This window comes from Castor canadensis, chromosome 9 (genome assembly GCF_047511655.1).
Source record: "Castor canadensis chromosome 9, mCasCan1.hap1v2, whole genome shotgun sequence".
NCBI lineage: Eukaryota > Metazoa > Chordata > Mammalia > Rodentia > Castoridae > Castor > Castor canadensis.
In genome coordinates, this window is record NC_133394.1 from 104,101,699 (window position 1) to 104,126,191 (window position 24,493).

The 24,493-nt window shown below is 32.4% G+C and overlaps 1 protein-coding gene across 1 annotated transcript in view; it reads left to right on the forward strand.

Annotated features, from left to right (window-relative positions):
- The window catches only part of Tecrl (trans-2,3-enoyl-CoA reductase like), a 142,865-nt gene that overhangs the window by 31,259 nt on the left and 87,113 nt on the right, over positions 1 to 24,493 (forward strand). The window contains exon 2 of the mRNA XM_074042116.1: positions 3,990 to 4,041. Within this exon, the coding sequence (XP_073898217.1) occupies positions 3,990 to 4,041 (52 nt within the window). The remainder of the gene's footprint in view (positions 1 to 3,989; positions 4,042 to 24,493) is intronic.

The following is a 24,493-nucleotide window of genomic DNA, read 5'->3' on the forward strand; positions in this document are numbered from 1 at the left end:
CAAACATTGTATGCACATATGAGTAAAAGAAAAAGAAAAAGATATAGTTCACCAACTTGAAAAAAAAAAAGTACTCTGAATTTCTTTAATTATTCAAGATTAATTCTTTTGTGACATTCAGTATGCAAAGTTGAATTGAAATGTAACACAGAGACTTTCAGTAACTGGAAAATGGCCAATATGTAGTATCAATTATTAGAGCACTGAGTGAATGCTGCAGAAATAATTCTAGCTTCTGTATTTGAACTTTGGTGTCAAGAGATGTATTAAAATGTGAGCTTTTTAACATGATTTTTTCTCACTATTTTTGCTTGGAATTCATTCTCCATATTTTAAAAACTAACATAAATCTTGAAGTAGGTAAAAATGTATGGCTATCCATTCAAATTTTCAAGTAACTTTTAAAATTAGATTATGTAACACGTGTATACATGGGAAATGTTATAAGGAAACTCCCTGTTTAACTATCTTAAACAAACAAAAGTAGTTTTTTTTCTTTAAAAATGAAGGACAGGAAGGCAAAACAGTTCCTGTCTGGGGGTTGGTACAAGTGGTAGAGGTCGGATTAAGGAAAAGGTATAGGAGTGTGAACATGGTGGAAATAACTATGTAGTTATATATGAAAATGGAGAAGATGAGACCTGTTGAAACTATTCTAAGAGGGGATGAGGAGGTAAAATAGAATGATGGAAGGGGGAATTTAACTAAGACATATTGTAAGCAATTTTGTAAATATCACAATGAACCCTCAGTGCAACAATAATTTAAAGTGCAAGGGAAAAAATTAAATTAGACTTTAAAATTATTTTTAAATCTATTAGTTTTATAGGATATGAGTTCCACATCAATAGATTTAATATAGTTATGTTAAAGAAAACTAGTACATTTGCAATACGTATATTATATAATAAATAAAGTCTCTTAGTGTACACCAAGTTATGACTCAGGTAATCATTACTGTTTGATAACTAATCTTTAATACTCTTGTATATGTTATGATTAATGTGTATTAATTGTGGATATCCTCTGAGATCTATTTATTTTGAGGCCAAATTGATTAAGCAGTCTTTATCTTCATGACTTTTAATTGCCAGTTAACATAAGAGAGAGGTAGTGCACTCTGTGTTAGCTCCTAAAGTTTCTGCTCTAATGGTAAATGTAAAACTTCCTCTCACATATCACAGGACAATCAAGTCAAATGACGATGCCTAAATTCAACACAGTGAAGAGAAAAAATAGTTCCTCTGCAAAGCACCAGCCAGGAGAAGATAACAAATACTTCAACAATTAAAAATCTATGAGAGTAAGGAAAGGCCCTTTGCAAAAAAAAATTTACTCCAAAATCAATGAGCTCAAGTTCATTCACTTTAGTTCTATAAGGAAACCTACCTCTTGAATCTATTACTGTATTTATTTGTTGAAATAATCTTATTTGCCTGGTTTCTAAGCTGAAATACGAGATCTGTAACTGCCAAGTGAAGGGCAACTCCAAAAATTAAGAAACAGCTGTCTCAATAGTTTGTATTCAGCTTGTTACAAGTCAGCAGCTCCAAGAGAGAAATGTTTTCACATAGTACCTTTCAAGGCCTAAGGCTTGGAAAGGAGATAATCTCTTTGGCTGACATTCCATCTCCCAAAGCAAGGCAAAATGCCAGGTCCAACATCAACTGGTCACTTCCTGAAGAAATGATGATGAGGATTAGAAGAAATATTTTTTAAATTACACTAATTTGCCAAAAGTCTTCAGTTGCCAAGAACCACTTAAATTATTCCTAAAGCATGACAATGAATATACTATTTTTGGGATAAGACTGTTCAAATCGGAGTGGTGAAAATAGTTGGTACTTTGAAAAGCAGGTAAAGCAAACTTTATTTCTAAACCATTTATAATAAATTCTTTCTGAAAACATGCAATATATAAAAGAGTCGATTTTACCTTGTCATCAGAAAATACATTTATTTTAATATTTCCAAAATTAATCTTTTTATTTTGTAGAACTGGGATTTGAATTCAGGGTCCTGTACCACTTGAGCCACTTCTCATACCCCTTTGTGTGTGTGTGTGTGTGTGTGTATGTGTGTGTGTGTGTGTGTAACAAATTCTGTCACCTCATTGACTAATCTCTTGAATGTGAAAGCCTTTCATTATGTTCAATTTAAATGAGAAAGGAACATAATAGAGAGTTTCAAGGTTTCCAATGTAGAATTACTTTTCTCCCATTTGCAAAATTAATTGTGATTTGTAAAAATGAATAAATTACTGTGATGATAATGTGTCCTTTATAAGAAGCTGAAAAGCTGGCTAAAAATGAGAAGTTATGAATAATCTCCCTCATGAAGCCACTGAGACATTAATTTAGTAATCAAAAGGTCTTATATGTTCTGTTAATTATCATAGTTTCCTGTATTTGTGCTCTGGGAACAACAACTAAAGGAATGAGAGCAGATAACCACAGTTCCCTGTCTAATTGAATAGATATCTGTATCATTACTGATTAATTTTTTCTAAAACTACTTTAGAAATGGCAGTTCTCAAAGATTTATTCAAATCAGCACTTTTCTAACATGTGAAAGTCAAATGGATTTTTTAAAAAGCTTTGTTAAAGGCTTGTAATACATTATTCTTCATGCAAGTCTATTTAACCAATCATAAACTTGATTATAAATGTGTGCAGATTTGAGAAAGTCTAGGTAGAACACTGTCATTTTAATTACTCTGCTTTGAGGAAAAGCATATAAACTTAAATTTTGTTTGTTTTCATATGAATTTGCAATTAATTTTTGACTTTTAAAAAAGTTAATTAGGATTTTATCATATTCTGTGCAGTATACTAGTTTTTGACGCTCATTCCACAGCAACATTAGGTCATTGTTCTCAAGGTCCTTATAAGTTAATAAATCACCTGTGAACACAAGAAAGCATGCCTTCATAAGGAATTAGGTGAACATGGGATTCATTGAACATGATTTTATTTTCCAAAATTATATGGGCCATGAAATGACTGATAGACAAATAATTGCTACTCTAAGTAAAGAATATGGGATTTAGGCAACTTTGTTAGAAGAGAAATATAGAAGTTCTCAGTAAATAATTAGCATTTAGATAAAACGATACTTTTAAAACAAACAACACTTAAAAAACAATTTAGTTATCAAAGGTCAATAAAATTTAAATGAAATAAAATATGCACCAGCATATAGATATATATTATTCCATTGAAAACAGTTTTTTTGTCATTACACATTTAGTGTAAACATTTTAATATAATAGTATTAATTAAAAACCGCCTGGGGAATTATTTTGTTCTAGATTATTCATGCATTTTTTCACTTAAGCCTTCCAAAATAACCACAGGGAGATTTAATGTAGCAAAAATAATAACACATGTATATATATTATCATAAATTTCACCAATATTCAATTCATATTTTCGGAACAGAAATATATCTTTACAATGATCATGAAAATGTGTCTTGAAGGTAAGCTGGATTTTTATAAGGCAATTAAAGTTACCAGCATTTGTGAATGTGATATGAACAAAGTCTGAAAGTACAAAAATATAAAGATGGATTGAAGCATTTGTTTGGAATTATTATCCTCAAGAATTTTCTAGTTAAATGAATAAGATCTCTTAAAATTCTTTTAGGTTTTAAAACTTTAAATGTCATAAAAATCTCATGAGTTTTAGAAATGTGACCTGAATATATTTGACAATGAAAACATTTTAAAAAATGTCTTAGAAATAATGACTTGATTGAACTCACAAAATATCTTTATTGCCATACACAAATGTAATTTCTAAAAATTGTGTCCTTAATTCATACAATGTGCAATGTTTTTAAATAGTAGTAATTTAAAAGCTCAAAAAACCAAAATAACTATTTTATAATTTTACGCTTTACACTATTACAATAGCTTTACTCTTAAATATACAGTAAAAATAGTCCTTTTTTCTTATAATTATTTATATTTTCTCTTCATTTTTTAGGTGACACAAACATCTACTATTCATGATGTTAAACAAAAACTTCACAAAGCATGTAAGTTTTAGATATATTTTAGAATTTATATTACTATCTTTTTCAAAAGCAGTTAAAATTAACCTGTAAGAATATGTTAACCATTTTGATGTGAAAAGTTTAAGGAAATCATATTTTTACCTGCAGTCCAGAAATTCTTTCATGCTTAATATTTCTTGAGTTTAGTGATTCTCACATTTAACTGTGAGGACACTTTAATCTTCAATGCTTACACATTCAGCACAAAGTTGCAATTCATATTAAAACTTTGTTTTACTCTGATGTAAAACATTATATACCAAAGGAATTCACTCATACAATGAATTTCTTCAGGGGATGGGGAGTGGCTCAAGTGTAAAGGACTTGCCTATCAAGTACAAGACCCTAAGTCAATCTCCATGACTGCCAGGAAAAAAAGTATTTTTTAATATTTAAGAAAATCTGCTTATTTATTATGACCAAATTTCATTGACACAGGAATTATTTATACAATGGTTACAAATGTTATTACCTAATTTCATTAATAGTTAAGCTTTCATGAATTGAACTCAACATAATTTACTTGAAAGCATTTATATTTTGTATGCTTTTTAGACTTTTAGCACAATTTCAATGAAGTTCATCCTAATTGTTTTTCTTCCTCATTACTTTTATTAGAGTGTATTCATTGTACAGGGCAGATTCATTATGAAAACTTCAAACAGGCTTATATTGTACATTGGTTAGGTCACCCTCACTCTCTCCACCCATCAAACCCCTCTCCACCCCACTTAAAACTATTCCAAAAGGTTTCTTTGTTCTACTTTATATAAGTATATAAAGTCCATCAACCATATTCCCTCACCTTAATCTTCATCATTCACCCTCCCATACCACAAGTAGGCCCACATACAAACTATACCTATTTTACAGTCCTGTCTTTGATTATTAGTATCTAAGTTGATGTTCACAGGGGTTTCTCAGTATATTCCCACTGTGGGTATACTTTATTTTGGTCCATTTAATCCCTTCCATTACTCTTACATTATTACCTCTCACCTCCCCCCATTTTTCAATAGCTTTTAATAAATATCCTTATATCCTCTACCTTCACAGATGTTATGTTTTACAATGTTGTTGATGCTGTATCATTCTCTCTTCCTGTCCTCCTTCTCTGAGTTCCATAGAGTAGTTCCGCTATTACAAAAAAGTTATACATATGAGTGTGTGTAAGATCATGATTGTTTTTGCATATATTTTTATCTTTTGGATCTATTTTCTATGTATGAGAAAATCTCATACATGGAAATCTTTCTGAGCCTGGCTTACTTCACTTAACATGAAGTCCTCCAATTGCATCCATTTACCTTTAAACCACACAGTGTCATTATTCCTTATGGCTGATTAAAATGCCATTGTATATATACATCAAATTTTCCTGATCAATTCATCAGTTGTAGGGCATCTGAGTTGTTATATAACTTGGCTATTGTGGATAGTGCTGCAGTGAACATCTAATTATCTAAATTTGACCTCAATCCCTTTCTTATGGTGGTTTTAGCTGGTTTAAAATTTCTATATCCATTCTTGTATAGAGAGTATATCACCCATACTCAACTTCTTAATTTCCTTCTTTTATCCTCCCACTCCCATGTGCGACCTCCATTTAATGTGACCAAAGTTTCATATTATTGCTGTGTTTGTATTAGGTCTGTATTCAATATATAAGAGAGAACATACAGATTGTGGCCTTCTGACTCTGGCTAACTTCACTTAAGATGATGTTCTCTAGTTCCAAACATTTACCTGCAAATGGCAAAATTTCATTCATCTTTGTAGCTGAGTAAAATTCCATTATATATAAATACCACATTTTCTTAATCCATTCATCAGTAGTGGAGAATCCTGGCTATTTCCATAGCTTAGCTATTGTGAACAGTGCTGTAATAAATATGAGTATACAAGTGTCTTTGTTGTAAGCTGACTCACATTCCTTTGGGTATATCCCTAGGAATGGTATTGTATAGCAGGTCTATTTTTAGTTTTTATCAGAGCTTCCATATTGTTTTCCAGAGTGGTTGTACTAGCTTACATTCCCACCAGCACTGTATGAGGGCTCCTCTTTCCCACATCCTTACCACCATTTTTTGTTGTTTGTGTTCTTGGTGGTAGCCATTCTAACAGAGGTGAAATTAATCTTAATGTAGTTTTGATTTATATTTCCTTTATGGCCAGGGATGATAAGCATTTTTTTCATGTGTGTCTTAGCCATTTGAACATCTTCCTTTGAAAAGGCTCTGTTCAGTTCATTTTCTTATTTCTTCATTAGGTCATTGATTTTTTGGGAGTTTAGCTTTTTGAGCTCCTTGTACATTCTGGTTATCATATGGATTCTGGTTATCAGTCCCCATACATCAATCTGATGTATACTTGGCAAAGATTTTCTCCCATGTGGGTAACTTCCTTAATTTAGAAACAATTTGTTTTGTTGTGCTGAAGGTTTTTTAATTTTCATGTAGTGCTATTTGTTGATCCTTTCTCTTAGTTGCTGACTCAATTGAGTTCTGCCGAGGAACTCAATGTATATGCCTATTGCTTCCAGTGTATTTATTCCCCTGCTCTTTTCTATACTAGTTTCAAAGTTTCAGGTCTAATATTTAGGTTCTTTATATGTTTTGAGTTGATACTTGTACAGGGTGACAAACATAGATATAGTTTTAATTTTTTGCAGGCAGATATTCAGTTTTCCCAGCAACATTTGTTGAAGAGGCTGTCTTTTCTCAATCATGTGTTTTTGGTGCCTTTGTCAAAAATTGGTGGGTATAGCTGAGTCGATTCACATCCCAATCTTCTACTCTGTTGTACTGATCTTCATGTCTGTTTTTATGCCAATATCCTGCTGTTTTTATTACTATTGCTGTACAGGATAGTTTGAGGTCAGGTATTGTGATATTTCCGGAGTCGCTTTTTTTGCTCAGTATTGTCTTGTCTATTCGCGGTCTTTGTGCTTCTAAATGAACTTTAGGGACATTTTTCAATCTCCATGATGTATGTCATTGGGATTTTTATGGGAATTGCTTTGAACATTTAGATTGCTTTTGGTAATATAACAATTTTTGCTATGTTGATTCTACCAATCCATGAACATGGAGATCTTTCCACTTTCTCCTTATAGAGGTCATTTTTATCCTTCCTTAAGTTTATTCTTAGATATTTTATGTTTTGTGGCTAATGAAAATTGAACTGTTCTCCTATATTCTTTCTCAATCATTGTTGATGTAGTATCCTGCTACTTTGCTGAAGCTATTTATGGTGTCTAGGTGTCTAGGAGTTTTTGAGGTCTGTTATGTATGGGATCATGTCATCTGTGGAAAGAGATAGTTTGATTTCCTCCTTGCCTACTTTTATTCCTTTCATTTCTTCTTCCTGTCTTATTACTCTGGCTAGGAAGTCCAAGGCTACTTTGAATAGGAGTGGAAAGAGGGGGCACACTTGTTTCATTCCTGACTTTAGGGTAAATGGTTTCACTTTTTCTGCATTAAGTGTGATGTTGGTTGTTGGTTTGTCATATATAGCATTTATTATCTTCAGGTGCATTACTTCTATTCCTAGTTTCATCAGAGCTTTTATCAGGAAAAGGTATTGAATTTTATCGAGGGTTTTTTCTACATCTATTGAGATGATCAAGTGGTTTATGTCTTTGCTTCTGTTAATATGTTGTATTACATTTAATGATTTATATATATTGAACCATTCCTGCATCCCTGGATGAAGCCAACTTTGTCATGGTGTATGATCTTTCCAATACACTGTTGAATTTGGTTTGCCAAATTCTTTTTTGTTGTTGTTGTGTCCCTGTCCGGTTTTGGTATGAGTGTAATACTGGTTTCATAGAACGAGTTTGGCATCATTCCTTCCCTTTATACTTCATGAAAAACTTTAAGGAGTATTGGTATTAATTCTTCTTAAAGGTTGGCTAGAAATCTGTGGAGAATATGTCAGTTCCTGGACTTTTATTTTTTGTAAGCTCTTTATTGCAGCTTAAATTTCATTGTGTGTTGTAGACCTATTTAGTTGATTAATGTCCTCTTTGTTCAGTTTTGGATAGCAATATGTATCTATAAATTTGTCCATTTCTTCTAGATTTTCCAAGCTACTGCTGGAGTACTTTAGCAAGTTTCAAACTCAGGTCCCTACATATCTCACACTATTTGCTCTCAATTTCTAACAAAAACCGTATGGAAGGATTGAACACTATTGTCAAAACCTAACTGAAGACTATGTGCATATTACATAAAATTTCAAGAAAGTCTCTAAAACTCTGTGTCTATTTTATTACATATTTCTAATTGAATAAAATTAACTTATTTCTTCTTATATAATTCAAATTTAATTACTTTAATGTAATTTTCTATCTTGGAATGCAATATGAATTTATTGCCATATAGAAAAAACAAAATTTCCAAAACCTTAGTTTACAAATTGAGTTGGCTTTTTCCAGAGATTCATGTTCTCTTCAATGATTTTTGGGGGGTTATAAATACATAAATATAATTAAAAAATACAATTTTACATTTGGTGAGATATAAAAATCAATGAATATTTGAGGAATTCTGAATGACACTCAATATACTTGCAATAGCAAATTATATATCTTTTACTAAATATATGTGAAATTATATCAAATTTATATTTTCAAGATTTATATTAGAACTTTCACTGAATTGACAAGATGAGTGAAGAGATTTTGATTTACATGAACATATGTGTCAAATGTGATAGTTTTCTTTCTAGAGAAGTCATTGTAAATATTGCATAATCTCAAAACTAATGATTTAATGTTTTCTGTTAGTGATTTTTAATTAGGGAATGCATTTTCATTCTTTCTAGATCATTTTCAATTATCAAACTCATTTAAGTGGATTAAAGAGTAAATAAAGAAAACCAGAAGAAATAATACCACTATGAAATTAAAGGACTGTATTACAGAAGTTTTCTCTTGCTGGCTTTGTGTGGACTAGTAATATAGTCATCAAAATTAATAAAAAAATGTATATTAGAAAACTGGATGAAACTGTAACAAAAAAGAACACTTACTTCTCATGACATTTGTCTTACTATTGTTCTTTCTCTTCTTAAATCTAGAAATCATTAGTATTCTTGCACTCTTCAAACATCATCCCTCATATGCTTAGCTCTCTTGTCTTTCATCACATCCTGGGTCTGGTGAAATGTGGTTTTATTAGACAGCGTATTTCCAAATCCCAGAGGGTTTACCACTAGAAATTTGTCCATTGGTACTCAAAATGATAATATTTCTTGGAATGAATTTGTTTTGTTACTTTTTTTTATTCACTTATTCACATGTGCATACTTTGGGCCACTTCTCCCTCCTACCCCCACTATCTCCCATTGCCTCCCACTCCACCTTGCTTCCAGGCAGAACCTGCTCTGTGCTTATTTCTAACTTTGTTGAAGAGAAAACATAAGTGATAATTGGAAAGACAAAGCGTTTTTGCTAATTGAGATAAGGATAGCCATATAGAGAGATTCCTAGCATTGCTTGCATGTACTAATGTGTTACATCCCCAATAATCAGAAAAATCATTTTCCTTGAGTTTTTAACTGAATCACCCTTAAAAACTGGTTTGTTAAGATTACATTTTTTCTAAGCCACAGAATCCTTATCTCATCCTTCATGTTTGAGCACAGATCTTTATGCCAGGTAGAATCATGACACTTCTGTGAGTATAGTCTTTTAAAAAATCACTTTTCAAGGCATATATACATTTTTATTCTGAATGATAAGTTATAATCTATACTCCCAGTTTCCCCAGCTTTTCTAAAGTTTAAGGTAATAACTAACTTCAAAATTGAATACTCTATATCAAGTAGCTCACATTATAATGATTGAAAGTCCTGCTTTATACATTCTTCATTGATTTTTTTTGCAGCTTGATTTTTTATTCATATATTCATGTTCATTGACATGTTAATACTAATAAATATGGTTAACTTTATGAAACACTCACTCTGTACCATGAACCCCCTAAGATATTTCCAGGAAAACAAAGGTTAAAAATACTTATGAAGCCCTATCATAACTTAAGTACAATAATAATCTTCACCATACTGATGGAAATTTTTAGAGAAACATTACATTCCTTGATCACAATTGCATGCCTACTTGTGGCAGAAGTGGAATTTATACTCAGACCATATGACTCTGCAACCTTTAGTGTAACCACTCACCTACATTGCCTCGATTTTTCTGAATTATGTTGTCATTAATTTCTTCAAGCAGATTTTTAAACTATTCTTACTTATCTTACTGAAGGAAGCCTTCATTTTCTAATAGGAACCAAGAGAGTTTGTTTTAGAAATTTTGTAATGAATTATAGTATGTTAAATAATTCATGATTGGTTATGATTACTCAAATCCTGGATTAAAGTAATTAAACAGTATATAAAAAGATTGATAAATTTAAAACAACTATTACCATAAGCAAAAAGAAAAAAATGAAAATATGACTTGAACTTGCTAATAGAGTATTTTCTGAGATTCTTCTAATAATTAGTAATGTATAAACAGAAGTGAAATGCCAAAGAAAAAGTGGTTAAATTTTAATTTGTATAATGAATAATTTGTATAATGTATCTTAGAAGAAGTTTCTGAAAGCAAAAGCACAATCATTTTGCCCATGAGTCTGTGTTATCTTTTGTTTGACAGAACTATATAAATTATTGGACTACTTGTCTCTTCAGATTCCAGAAAGAGCCATGGGATGAAAAAGAAGGGGAGAAACAATGGAATTAGTTTCAACCACAGGAAGGGATATATAATTTATTTGAGTGGTTCAAATACATATAAATCTTTGCAAAACAACTAAGGGATATAAAGAGTGCTAAACTTTGAAAATTTAAAAGAAAATAACTCTGGAAAAATACAAGAGCAAAGAACTTATCACATGTAGCGTAGAATAGAGAGTAGTCTCTAGATCACTAGGAAGGAACCTGTTATACAGCACCATTGTATTCCCAGATCTCTAATCAAGAAAGAAGCTAAGAGTTATCCAGGCTCAGAAGGCCAAATGCCACATGTGGAACATAGACCTAAACAAATGCAGCAATATTATCAAACCCTGGTCACACTAAGAAGAGGTCATGCACAGGAGGGGTAGGTTAAAAGAAGGAAACTAAGAACTTGAATATGGCTGATACACTCTACAAGAATGAATATAGAAATTTTAAACTGGCTGAAACCACCATCAGAAAGGAAGTAAGGTAGAATATAGGCAATTAGAAGGGATAAACCAATTAGTGGGTATAGCACACACACACACACACACACACACACACACACACATATGGAAATACCCATAAAGATAAATATGGAAATACCACAAGGAAACTCCCTGTAGAGCTACCTTTATCTCAAATAAGCAAAAATGTCAGGTCCTGCACCAGTGGGAGGGGAGAGATGGAGGTGAAGGAGAAAGGGGATAGAAGGGTGAATATGGTACAAAAAATGTTCACACAGACATGTAAATGCCAAATAACATATATTGAAACTGTCCCATGAATTGGGGGAGGAGGGATAAAGAGAAGCAGTGGAGGGGGTTAATTCAAGTATGATACAGTTGATACATTGTAAGAAACTTTGTAAATGCTACAATGTACCCCCACCCAGCATAATGAGGGAAAAAAACAAAAACAAAGATTAGGAAAGTAATAAGTACAATAGTAAAAGAAGATACTCTGGTGAGAACACAACCAGTAGCTAATGATCTTTCTCTAATAATTTATTCATAAGAGGAATAATGAGCCTCATCAATAATTTAGATGGAAAAATTGTATAAGTTGTAGGTTATTTGTATTCAATCTTTGGTAACAGTTCTGGTTACATTTAGTGAAAGCTGTGCAAATGAATTGTCTATTTTAGGAGCATTCTAGGAACTTTAATTGAGAAATCTAGAGAGTTGTTTTACTAATTTACATCAATATCACCACTTTTTCTTATTACTTTTAGATCTTAAGATTGAAATAACAAAACCTGTTACTGTTCATGGAAGAAATTCTAACAAATGAGCTCACTAGAAACAAACTGAAACCCATCATTACCCAGGCATATTAAAAGCAATCATATTAGTTAGCTGCATTCTCAATGGACTTCAAATAAATATGTAAAGAAAAGAGTTTTCATGAATCATATTCACCTATTTAAAATTTAGAGGATTTTCAAAATTTCTATTCATTGTGCATACTGTGTTCATTTTTTATTTTTTATGCTACAAATTATGAATTCTTAAATTTGGAAAAAGAATCATAATTCAAAGTTAAATAGTTTTACGTAAGTTTGAAATCACATTTTCAAAAATTATTTCACATTGAAATTGATTCTTTTAGTATAAAGATGTTAATTAAATTCATGTTGCTATATAATTAATATCACTGGAAGCGCATTTAATTGTTGAGAATTCTATTGGTGAAATTTTTGTATTGATTTTGCACAAACATATTCACAAATTGGATTGTATTTCAGAATATAATAATACATGCATTAGATTAAGATTATAAAAATTTTATTTTATTTTAATGTTAACCAATATTACTTTGTTGGCTACAGATTTTTTTTGATGGTATTGGGGTCTGAACTCAGAAAGTCATGCTTGTTAGGGAAGAACTGTACTACTTGAGCCACATCTATACTTCTTCTGGCTGTGGTTACTTTGGATTTAGAGTTCCACTTTTTTCCAAGAACAGCCAGTACTATGGTTCTCCTATTTTATGTTTCCTGCCCTTGGACATGCCACTGTTCCCAGATCTCAGGAACTTTTTTTCCCCAAGACTGGTCTTGAATCAGAACTTCCTGATTTCAGTCTTTTAATAAGCTAGGATTAGACATGAGCCACCAACATTCAGCTTGATTTCATAATTCTTAAAGGTAGGTGCCAGGATATTTCCAATTTATCTTTGCTTAAGCATATTCAGAATCTTTCAAGAGTTTTGAATTGTAACTCTTAAAAGAAGTAACTCCAGAGGAAGATACTTTGCCCAACATTCAAATTTCAGGGAAATATATGATTCATTTACTCTTAAGTGTCAAACTGAGACTTGAAAAAAAGTATACAGTATACAAAATTATTTAGTATAGAATTGAGAACTACAAGATGATATATTGAGAAGAAACTGCATTTCAAATGTATCCCATTGTTCTATGTAATGTATACTTTTAATCATGGATTACAAAAATATATTGTTCAAACCATGGTTTCCTATAATACCTTTCCAATGTTACCTGTTTTCAAGTTTTGTTAATGGTATACATAAAATAATTTTAAAAAATCATCCCCAAGTCTTCCTGAATTCACTAAATGTCCTTGCTATATGAGTACTTCTCTTAAATATCTTACTTACACCTATATTTTCTTGGTGGATTCAATGAATAAAACTGCAGTGTAAATCACTCATGTATATTACTCTCCCAGGCTGGATTAGTCATTGAAAATAGACCTCATTGTGACTCCTTTAAAATATTGTAAAATTTATAAATAGTTACTCTTGTCATTGGATACTCATTACTGTTTAATATTCTATTTACCTATGTGACATATGATGGTTTTCAAATATTAGGAGACAAACATTTTTTTCTGTCAAAGTCCATTTAATAAAACTGTCATACTAATAAAAATTCTTGAACTTTTGAAGTAGAATCCTGTTCATTAATGGTATTTTTTCTCATTGTAGTGCAGCATTGAAACTGTGCATTGCTATACAATGTCAGGTTAAATGCATCTTTCATAAAATCCTCTGCTTCCCAAATTTGGTATTATCAAATTATGTTTTACAATCCCAATCCTCTAAATGATTAGGTTAGCAATAGTTGAATTTGAGCAAGTGCTTATATTATAAATGCAGCAAACATGGAAAAAGAGCCTGTTTATAGGCAAATAATGTATTTCTTACTTATATTTGAATTTTCAACAGAAAGATTAGATGATATTTAAAATTCAATGGGAGATAGATATCTGGATAGTAAGAAAAGTTGGTCACCATATCCTCAAAAGGAATGCTGTCAACAATAAAATTCCACTTGCATCTATTTACTTTCAAACCATATTCCTTATGGCTGAATAAAACATTGTGTACATATACTAATTTTATTGACCTATTCATCAGTTGTAGGGCACCTGGGTTGTTTCCAAAGCTTAGCTATTTGAATAATATTGTGATGAATGTTGGTGTACAGATATCTCTATTGTATCCTGACTTATGTTCCTTTGAATAGAAGCCCAGGGGTAGTATCACTGGATCATATGGCAGTTTTCTCTTTACCTTTTTGAGGAATCTCCACACTGCTTTTCATGGTGGCTCTATGAATTGGCATTCCCACCAAAAATGTATAAAGGTTCCTGTTTTACCACATCCTTGCCAGAATTTGTTGTTGTTATTGCCCTTGAATATGGGTATTTTAATTGGGATGAGATAAGATCTACGTGTTGTTTTGATTTGCATCCTTTTATAACCAGGGAAATTGAACACTTCTTCATGTATTGACTAATCACTTGTACCTCTTCGTTTGAGAATTCCCTGTTTAATTCATGTGCCCATTTCCTCATTGGAATGTTGGTTCTTAGGAAGTTGAGTTTTTGAGCTCACTGTAGATGCTGATGATGGCAAGTATTTTATCCCATTCTATAGGCTGTCTCTTGAGTCTAATTAATCACTGTTTTGCTGTGCAGGGAGTTCTTTAGTTTGATACAGTCTTATTTGTTCATTCTTCCTCTTAAATGCTGACCATTTTGGGTTCTGCTTAGGAAGTCATTCCCTTTACCTATCTGTTCCAGTGTATTTCTTACTACTTCCTGAAGTTGTTTCAACATTTCAGGCCTTATGTTAAGGTATTTGGTCCACTTCAAGTTGATTTTGGTGCAGAGTGAAAGACAGGGATCTAGTTTCAGTTTTCTACATGTTGATATCCAGTTTTCCCAGAAACATTTGGCTATCTTTTTTCCATAGTATATCTTGGGCCCCTTTGTTCAAAATCAGTTGGCTGTAGCTGTGTGGGCTTATGTTTGGGGTTTCTATTCTAATCCATTGGTCTTCTTGTCTGTTTTTGTCCCAATGCCATGCTGTTTTTATTGTTATGGCTCTGTATTGTAGTTTGAAGTTGGGAATTGTGATACCTCTAGCACTGGACGTTTTGCTCTGAATTCCTTTGACGATTCAAGATCTTTTGTATTTCTGGATGTATATTAGGATTCATTTTTCTATTTCTGTGAAGAATGTCATTGGGATTTTAATATAAGGATTATACTGACTGTATAAATTTCTTTTGTTGGTATGGCCATTTCTACAAGATTGTTTTTACTAATCTAGGAGCATGGGAGCTTTTTCAATCTTCTGATGTCTTTTTCAATTTCTTCCTTCAGTGGGTTATAGTTTTCATTGAAAAGGTCTTTGGATTCTTTTGTTACATTTATTCCAAGGTACTTAATTTTTTTGAGATTACTATAAATCATGTTATTTCCTTAATTTCTTTATAAGTCTGTTCATTATTTATCTTTAGAAAGCCTACTGATTTCTGTATATTAATTTTATAACCTGCTACTTTATCAAAATAGTTTATGCTTTATAAAATTTCTTTGGTGGAAATTTTAGGGTCTTTTAAGTTAAGGATCATGTCATCTGCAAATAGGGATAGTTTGGCTTTTTCCTTCCCTATTTGAATCCCTTTTATTTATTGCTCTTGTCTTCTGCTCTTCCATTGTATTCACCCTCTTGTATCTTTTCCTTAAACCCTCCCACCTCCCGTGGGTACCAAACCCCAGACAGGACCTGCTTTTCCTTCCTGTTCTCTGTAAGAACAGAGACTTTTTCATCACAGAAACTTTTTCATCATTATCTTTGGAAAAAAAGAAATCCTGTAGGACAAAATTCATGTGTTATATCTTCTGTATTTTCCATTTTTTGGTGGAATATTTAGAAATATTTTTCTCAAATTATAATGTTTGAAATACTTATTAGTTTTTTTCTTACACTTGTAACTCAGTTTTATTTTTTACATAAAATTGAATAACTGCATGTTATCTTCATATAAAGGACAAATGACAGAATTCTCACAATTTTAATTATTTTTATCTTTATAATTTAAAATTTAGTCACATTAATAAATTTTATGGTAATTTTCTCCTTCAGACATATTTTTGTTATTTTCTCTCATTGCTAAATAGATCTAAATCTTAGAGAATTATTTCTACTTCAAAAATGTCCCATAGTCATTTATTGTGTGACATATTTTCTCTACTCTATACTTGATAATATTTTTGTTGTTTGGTTAGTTGGTTTGTGTGTTTGAGATAGGGTTTGTCTATATAGTATAGGCTGGCCACAAACTGATGATCCTTCTGCCTCAGCCTCAGCCTCCTGAGTTCTGTGTTTACAGGCATGTGCTGCCATATGGATCCTGTTTAATATTCTATCAGATACATCTTGACATTTTTTTTTCTATTTGTCAAGGCTCATAAACTTGATTGCCAAATACTTTTCAGTAATATAATATTTTGCAAGTATTATCATCCAAATATCTATATAAATAGTTCCTCACTAATTCTTCATTATCCACATGAGATTGGCTTTAAGACAATCCATGGATATCAAAATCCAAAGATTCTCAGCATCCATGTATAAAATAGTATAATATTTGAATACAACATCTATACATATTACAGTAGACTTTAAGATATTTCTAGATTGTTTATAATTACAGATATAGTATTCGCATTATTTAAAAAATTGTTCTAATGTAACATTTTATTTATAAATTATGACCCTCTATGGCATTCTTATCTTTCCACAGCTTATTTTAAGGGACACTAGTCTTTACATTTTGAAAGAAATTAAATTATTTATCCAAAAATGTATATTGCCAAATAATTAAGCATTGTATCATTTTCCTTCTGAATGAATAATATCATGTTGCACTATATAAATACCATCTGAATTGTAATTCATAAACATCAGATAAATGTGCTTATTTAGTCTAGGCTGGCCTCAAACTCAGGATCATCTTTCCCCAGCCTCCTGAATGCTGGATTGACAGGCATGTGCCACCAAACCAGGCCCTATTTAATATTTTATTTTTTAAAAGATAACTTCTTGACATTCTTTTCAATTATTTGCCTAAGGATTATAAACTTGACTTCCATATATTTTTCAGGAATATAATGTTTTGCAAGTATTGTAATCCAAATATCCATGTAAATAGTTATTCATCCCTCACTATCTACATGAGATTGGCTCTATGACACCCCATTGGTTCATAATGTGCATAATTATGTAGTAAGACCTAAAATGAATATGTAAATAAAATACTTATTATGTCTACTATAGAGCCAGAAAATTATAGAGTTGATTGTTTTTCAGAAATGTATTGAACTCATCTATGTGAATTGACCAATAATACCTGGCTAACATTCTTTAGCATACATTCATTATTTTCAGGAAAATAAATTTGGAAAAGGTAATCATATGAGGAGTGCATTTCAATACAATACACTCAATGGTTAAAAATTGAAAGCAGTTTCATCTAAGATAAGAAACAAAGCATGGATATGCAGACTTGCCACTTCTATTCATTACTGTCTGGAAGTCCTATCCAGAAAAATTAGGTACAAAAATGAAATGAAATCATCCACATAGGAAAATAAGAAGTAAATTTGTTCTTTGCTGATGACATGATACACTGAAAACCCTAAAAATACCACCAAAAATTATTAGAACTGCCAGGCATGTTAGAAAATGCCTGCAATACCAGCACTGGGAATCTAGAAGCAGGAAGATAATGAATTAAAGGCCACCCTGAGCTACATATTGAGATTGAGGCCAAATTGGGCTATACAGAGTGAGCCTGTCTTAAAATGCCAAAAAAAAAAAAACCCAGAGGTTATAACTGATAAATTCAGTAAGTCAAAGTTTACAAAATAAACATACAAATTCAGTAGCACTTTTCCATATTAGCAAAAAATTGCCAAAAATACATTAAGATTAACAATATCATCTCATTAACAATAACATCAAAAAGTCAAAACATTAGTAAATTTAATGAATGCAGTGAAAAATCCATACATTAGAAAGTATAAAACAAAACTGAAGGAATAACACTCCCTGATTTGAAAACATTGTATAAAGCCATTATATTATAATTAAAGTAACATGCTGGTACTGGCACAAAAACAGACATGAAGACCAGTGGAACAGAATAGAGGATCCAGATATGAAGCCACACAACTATGAGCAACTTATCTTTGACAAAGGAGCTAAAAATATATGATGGAGAAATAGCAGCCTCTTCAACAAAAACTGCTGGGAAAACTGGTTAGCAGTCTGCAAAAAACTGAAACTAGATCCATGTATATCACCCTATACCAAGATTAACTCAAAATGGATCAAGGATCTTAATATCAGACCCCAAACTCTTAAGTTGATACAAGAAAGAGTAGGAAATACTCTGGAGTTAGTAGGTATAGGTAAGAACTTTCTCAATGAAATCCCAGCAGCACAGCAACTAAGAGATAGCATAGATAAATGGGACCTCATAAAACTAAAAAGCTTCTGTTCATCAAAAGAAATGGTCTCTAAACTGAAGAGAACACCCACAGAGTGGGAGAAAATATTTGCCAACTATACATCAGACAAAGGACTGATAACCAGAATATACAGGGAACTTAAAAAACTAAATTCTCCCAAAACTAATGAACCAATAAAGAAATGGGCAGGTGAACTAAACAGAACTTTCTCAAAAGAAGAAATTCAAATGGCCAGAAAACACATGAAAAAATGCTCACCATCTCTAGCAATAAAGGAAATGCAAATTAAAACCACACTAAGATTCCACCTCACCCCTGTTAGAATAGCCATCATCAGCAACACCACCAACAACAGGTGTTGGCGAGGATGCAGGGAAAAAGGAACCCTCTTACACTGTTGGTGGGAATGTAGACTAGTACAACCACTCTGGAAAAAAATTTGGAGGCTACTTAAAAAGCTAGACATCGATCTACCATTTGATCCAGCAATACCACTCTTGGGGATATACCCAAAAGACTGTTACTCCAGAGGCACCTGCACATCCATGTTTATTGCGGCACTATTCACAATAGCCAAGTTATGGAAACAGCCAAGATGCCCCAGCACTGACGAATGGATTAAGAAAATGTGGTATCTATACACAATGGAATTTTATGCAGCCATGAAGAAGAACGAAATGTTATCATTCGCTGGTAAATGGATGGAATTGGAGAACATCATTCTGAGTGAAGTTAGCCTGGCTCAAAAGACCAAAAATCGTATGTTCTCCCTCATATGTGGACATTAGATCAAGGGCAAACACAATAAGGGGATTGGACTATGAGCACATGATAAAAGCGAGAGCACACAAGGGAGGGGTGAGGATAGGTAAGACACCTAAAAAACTAGCTAGCATTTGTTGCCCTTAATGCAGAGAAACTAAAGCAGATACCTTAAAGCAACTGAGGCCAATAGGAAAAGGAGACCAGGAACTAGAGAAAAGGTTAGATTAAAAAGAATTAACCTAGAAGGTAACACCCACGCACAGGAAATCAATGTGAGTCAATGCCCTGTATAGCTATCCTTATCTCAACCAGCAAAACCCCTTGTTCCTTCCTATTATTGCTTATACTCTCTCTACAACAAAATTAGAGATAAGGGCAAAATAGTTTCTGCTGGGTATTGAGGGGGGGAGCGGGAGGGGGTGGAGTGGGTGGTAAGGGAGGGGGTGGGGGCAGGGGGGAGAAACAAACCAAGCCTTGTATGCACATATGAATAATAAAAGAAAAATGAAAAAAAAAAAATTAAAGTAACATGCTATAGGGATCAAAACTGGATACATTAATTATTGAAACAGAACAAAAAACTTAGAATCAAACCCAATTATTTACAACCAATTGATTTGAGACAAATATATCAAGGATACACAACAGGGAAAGTGTGATATCTTGAATAAAGGTGATAGGAAAATTAGATGGCTACATACAAAAGCGCAAAACTGAATCCTGATCTCACACTTACACAAAAATCAACTGAAAATGGGTAAAATATTTTAAATGTAAGGCTTGGAGTTATAAAGTTACTAGATTAACACAAAGGGGAAAAAGATAATATCAATTTGGTCAATAATTTCTTGGGTAGGATTCCAAAAGCAGAGGTAACAAAAGCAAAAATAAATAGTGACCCCAAAACAAAAACTTCTTCCCAGCAAATTATATAATCAACAGGTATGCATGTGATAAGGATCTATATTCAAAATATATAAATAACTCTTACAACTTAGAAGCAAGAAAACCAATCAGTTAAAACAAACAGTCTTAACAAAAGAAGACACAGATATCTAGCAGATATGTGAAAAAATGTTCAACATCTTAAATCATGAGTGGAATTCATATTACAAGCACAATGAGATAGCTCTTTGTTCTTGTTAGAATATTACTAAAAAGATGAATAATAAAGAGTGTTGGCAAAAATGTGAATTAGCAAAACCATATTGTAAATTAATATGGAGATTGCTCAAAAAACTAGAAATGGTTTTGCCATTTTATTTAGCAACGCAATTTCTGGATGCATAGACAGATCACTTTGAAATCTTTTAACAGAAGAGAAATCTGCAGTATCATGCTAATTTCAGTATTTTTCAAAAAAAGTCAAGGTATGGAATCAACATATGAATGGGTGCTGGTGGCTCATGCCTGTAATTGTACCTAGTGGGGAGCAGAGATCAAGATGATTGTGGTTTGAGGTCAGCCTGAGCAAATACTTCGCCAGACCCCTCTATCTCCAAAATAAAAAAAATTATCTCAAAATAAATATTTACTTTAAAAAGCTCCATGTAATATGCATATATCTTTAAAATATCTTTTCCCCAAAATATTTATTATATATAAATATATTTATATTATAAGATAATATTTATCTTATAATATCTTCCAATAAACATTTTTAAATTTATAACTATACATTTTAGCCATAGGCATTCTTAATTCTCTTTTGAGTCTAAAAGCACAAGTCAGTCATTTCCAATGTGAATAATGTTTGTTTTAAATGTTAGACAGGAAAAGATCTAATCTAGAAACAAAAAATTTGGATGTAATTTTCAGAAACATTATTCAAGATTAACAGTAATTTTTAAGTGAAGCTTACATATTTTCTGATCCAAATTCCATTGTTCATCTTTTTTTCTTTTATAGTTCAAGACAAAAAAACTCTACCTGAGATTCATACCATTGCAGCTTATTATCCTCCATTTTTCCTTATTCTGTACTGACCTATCCAACTCTTCTCTTTCCTCAAGGGTATAAAATTAAAATTTCCCTCTAAAACTAAGCTCCCAAATTGCACTGAAAAATAATTTCTTTCTTTCCTTTTTTTGTTCATTTACTCACATGTTCATTCATTGTTTGGGTCATTTCTCCCTTATACCCTTCTCCCCCTCCTTTTCCCCCCTCTCCCCTTGCTTCCAGGCAGAAGAAAAGACATAAGCATAATAAGGAAAACAAAGCATTCTTGCTAGTTGAATTAAGTATAGCTATACAGAGAGATTCCTAGCATTGCTTCCATGTACAAATATGTTACAACCCAAGTTGCTTCATCTTTAACTGATCTTTACACTGGTTCCTGATCCCTTTTTTGTGTTGACCTCTGTTGCTTCAAGGTTTATGTATTAGTTCCTCTGAAGTGGGGACATCAAATGCTGACATATTTTATGTTTACTACCTATCCCCATACCTCCTGTATGTGCTCTCCCTTTGTCATGTAACCCAAGTCCAACAACATTACTATATTTGCCCAAGATCTAAAGTCCACATATGAGGGAGAACATGCAAGGCCAAACTCGCTCAGGATGATGTTCTCCTTTTCCATCCATTTACATGCAAATGATAAAATTTCATTCTTCTTCAAGGCTGCGTAAAATTCCATTGTGTATAAATGCCACATTTTTTTGATCCATTTGTCAGTAGCTGGGCATCTTGGTTGTTTCCATAACTTGGCTATTGTGAATAGCATTGCAATAAACATGGGTGGGCAGGTGCCTTTGGAGTAACCTGTGTTGCATTCTTCTGGGTATATCCCCAAGAGTGGGATTGCTGGATCATAAGTCAGATCTATGTTTAGATTTTTAAGAAGTCTCCAAATTTTTTTCCACAGTGGTTAGACTAGCTTGCATTCCCACCAGCAGTATACAAGGGTTCCTTTTTCTCCACATCCTTGCCAACTCCTGTTATTGGAGGTGTTTTTGATGATGGCTATTCTAACAGGGGTAAGGGGGAATCTTAGTGTGGTTTTGATTTGCATTTCCTTTATGGCTAGAGATTGTGAGCATTTTTTCATGTGTTTTGGCCATTTGAATTTCTTCTTTTGAGAAAGTTCTGTTTAGTTCAGTTGCCCATTTCTTTATCTGTTTATTGATTTTGGGAGAGTTTAGTTAAGTTCCCTGTGTATTCTGGTTATCAGTCCGTTGTCTGATATATAGCTGGCTAATATTTTCTCCCACTCTGTGGGTGGTCTCTTCAGTTTAGAGACCATTTCTTTTGTTGTGCAGAAGCTTTTTAATTTTATGAAGTCCCATTTGTCAATTCTTTCTCTTAGTTGCTGGGCTGCTGAGGTTCTATTGAGGAAGTCCTTGCCTATACCTATTGCTTCTAGAGTTTTTCCTGCTCCTTCTTGTACTAACTTCAGAGTTTTGGGTCTGATATTAAGGTCCTTGATCCATTTTGAGTTGATACTAGTACAGGGTGATAAACATGGATTCAGTTTCAGTTTTTTGCAGACAGATAACCACTTTTCCCAGCAACATTTGTGGAAGAGGCTGTCTTTTCTCCATCATATATTTTTGGCAACTTTGTCAAAAATAAGATGAGTATAGTTCTGTGGATTCATATCTTGGTCCTCTATTCTGTTCTACTGGTTTTCATGTCTGTTTTTCTGCCAGTACCATGCTGTTTTTATTGCTATGACTTTGTAATATAGTTTGAAGTCAGGTACTGTGATACCTCCAGAATTGCTCTTTTTATTGAGTATTGCCTTGGACAGTTACAGTCTCTTGTGTTTCCAAATGAACTTTAGGGTACATTTTTCAATTTCTGTGATGAAAGTCACTGGGATTTTGATGGGAATTACATTAAACATGTAGATTGCTTTTGGTAGTATAGCCATTTTTACTATGTTGATTCTACCAATCCATGAACATGGGAGATATTTCCATCTTATGTAGTCTTCCTCAATGTTTTTCTTCAGGGTTTTTCAGTTCTCCTTGTAGAGGTCTTTCACATCCTTTGTTAAGTTTACTCCTAGTTATTTGTTTTTATTTTTTTTAGGCTATTGTGAATGGAATTATTTCCATATATTCCTTCTCAGTGTGTTCACTGTGGTTTATAGAAAAGTTAATGATTTCTGTAAGTTGATTTTGTATCCTGCCACCTTGCTATAGCTGTTTATGGTGCCTAAGAATTTTTGGGTAGAGTTTTCTGTGTCTTTAAGGTAAAGGATCATATAAGAATAATTTCTTAAATGACAATCTCTTCAATATATTAATGTCAAAATTACTTGTTTCTCTGGAATCTTCCCTTCACTTTGTTTCAACTACTTTCTCAATTATCCACACAATGAATGTTACCATTAGATATAATGGAATTCAATATTTCAAAATCCTATTGAGATCACTTGACCATTTACCATTCTAAATGACTCATTCTGGGTCAAGGGCATCGAGGTTTTGAAATTCAAGTACTTGTATTCTTTCCAATTCCTCCCTCTTTCCAGTTTATCACCAGGATTTAAGGTTGTTTTGGATGCTTTCTGTTCATGTTTTTCTGATGGTTCTTTCACTCATTTATCAACATCATACTCTTGGCTCTGTCATGGAATCCTCAGTTTTCAATCCATAAAATTCTGTGCTTTCTCTATCATAAAAGTTCCTCCAGTTTTGAGCTCTAGTAGAGAAAATGCACAAAATATTCTTCTACACTGAATATGCCCATCCTCTGCTACATTGCATAGAGGTCTTGGTAATATCTCTAATGATAATCTACCTCTCTTACTTTGTACATTTTTTCTAGCACCCATCACTTCATTCAAGCTCCATGTCCTGCTATAAAAGGTAGAATTGTTTTCTACCTCATTTAGACCTTTCTATGGTCACTGACATTTTCTCACCTTTATCTTGAACTCTCAACTTAAAAATATAACTTTATATATTTATGATGTGGAACATTTTGTGTAAGAATGAGAGGTAAAATACAAGAGCATTTTTTTCCTTAGGTTGTATATCTGTACAATACAATACATAACTTCAAAAATATTTACATAGATACAAGTATATAAGAAAAAATGAACCTAAATACATTTTGTACTCTACAGATTAATTTCTAAGAATAATTTCAAGTATCAATATTGTCCAAATTTTAACATCTTAGACAAATGA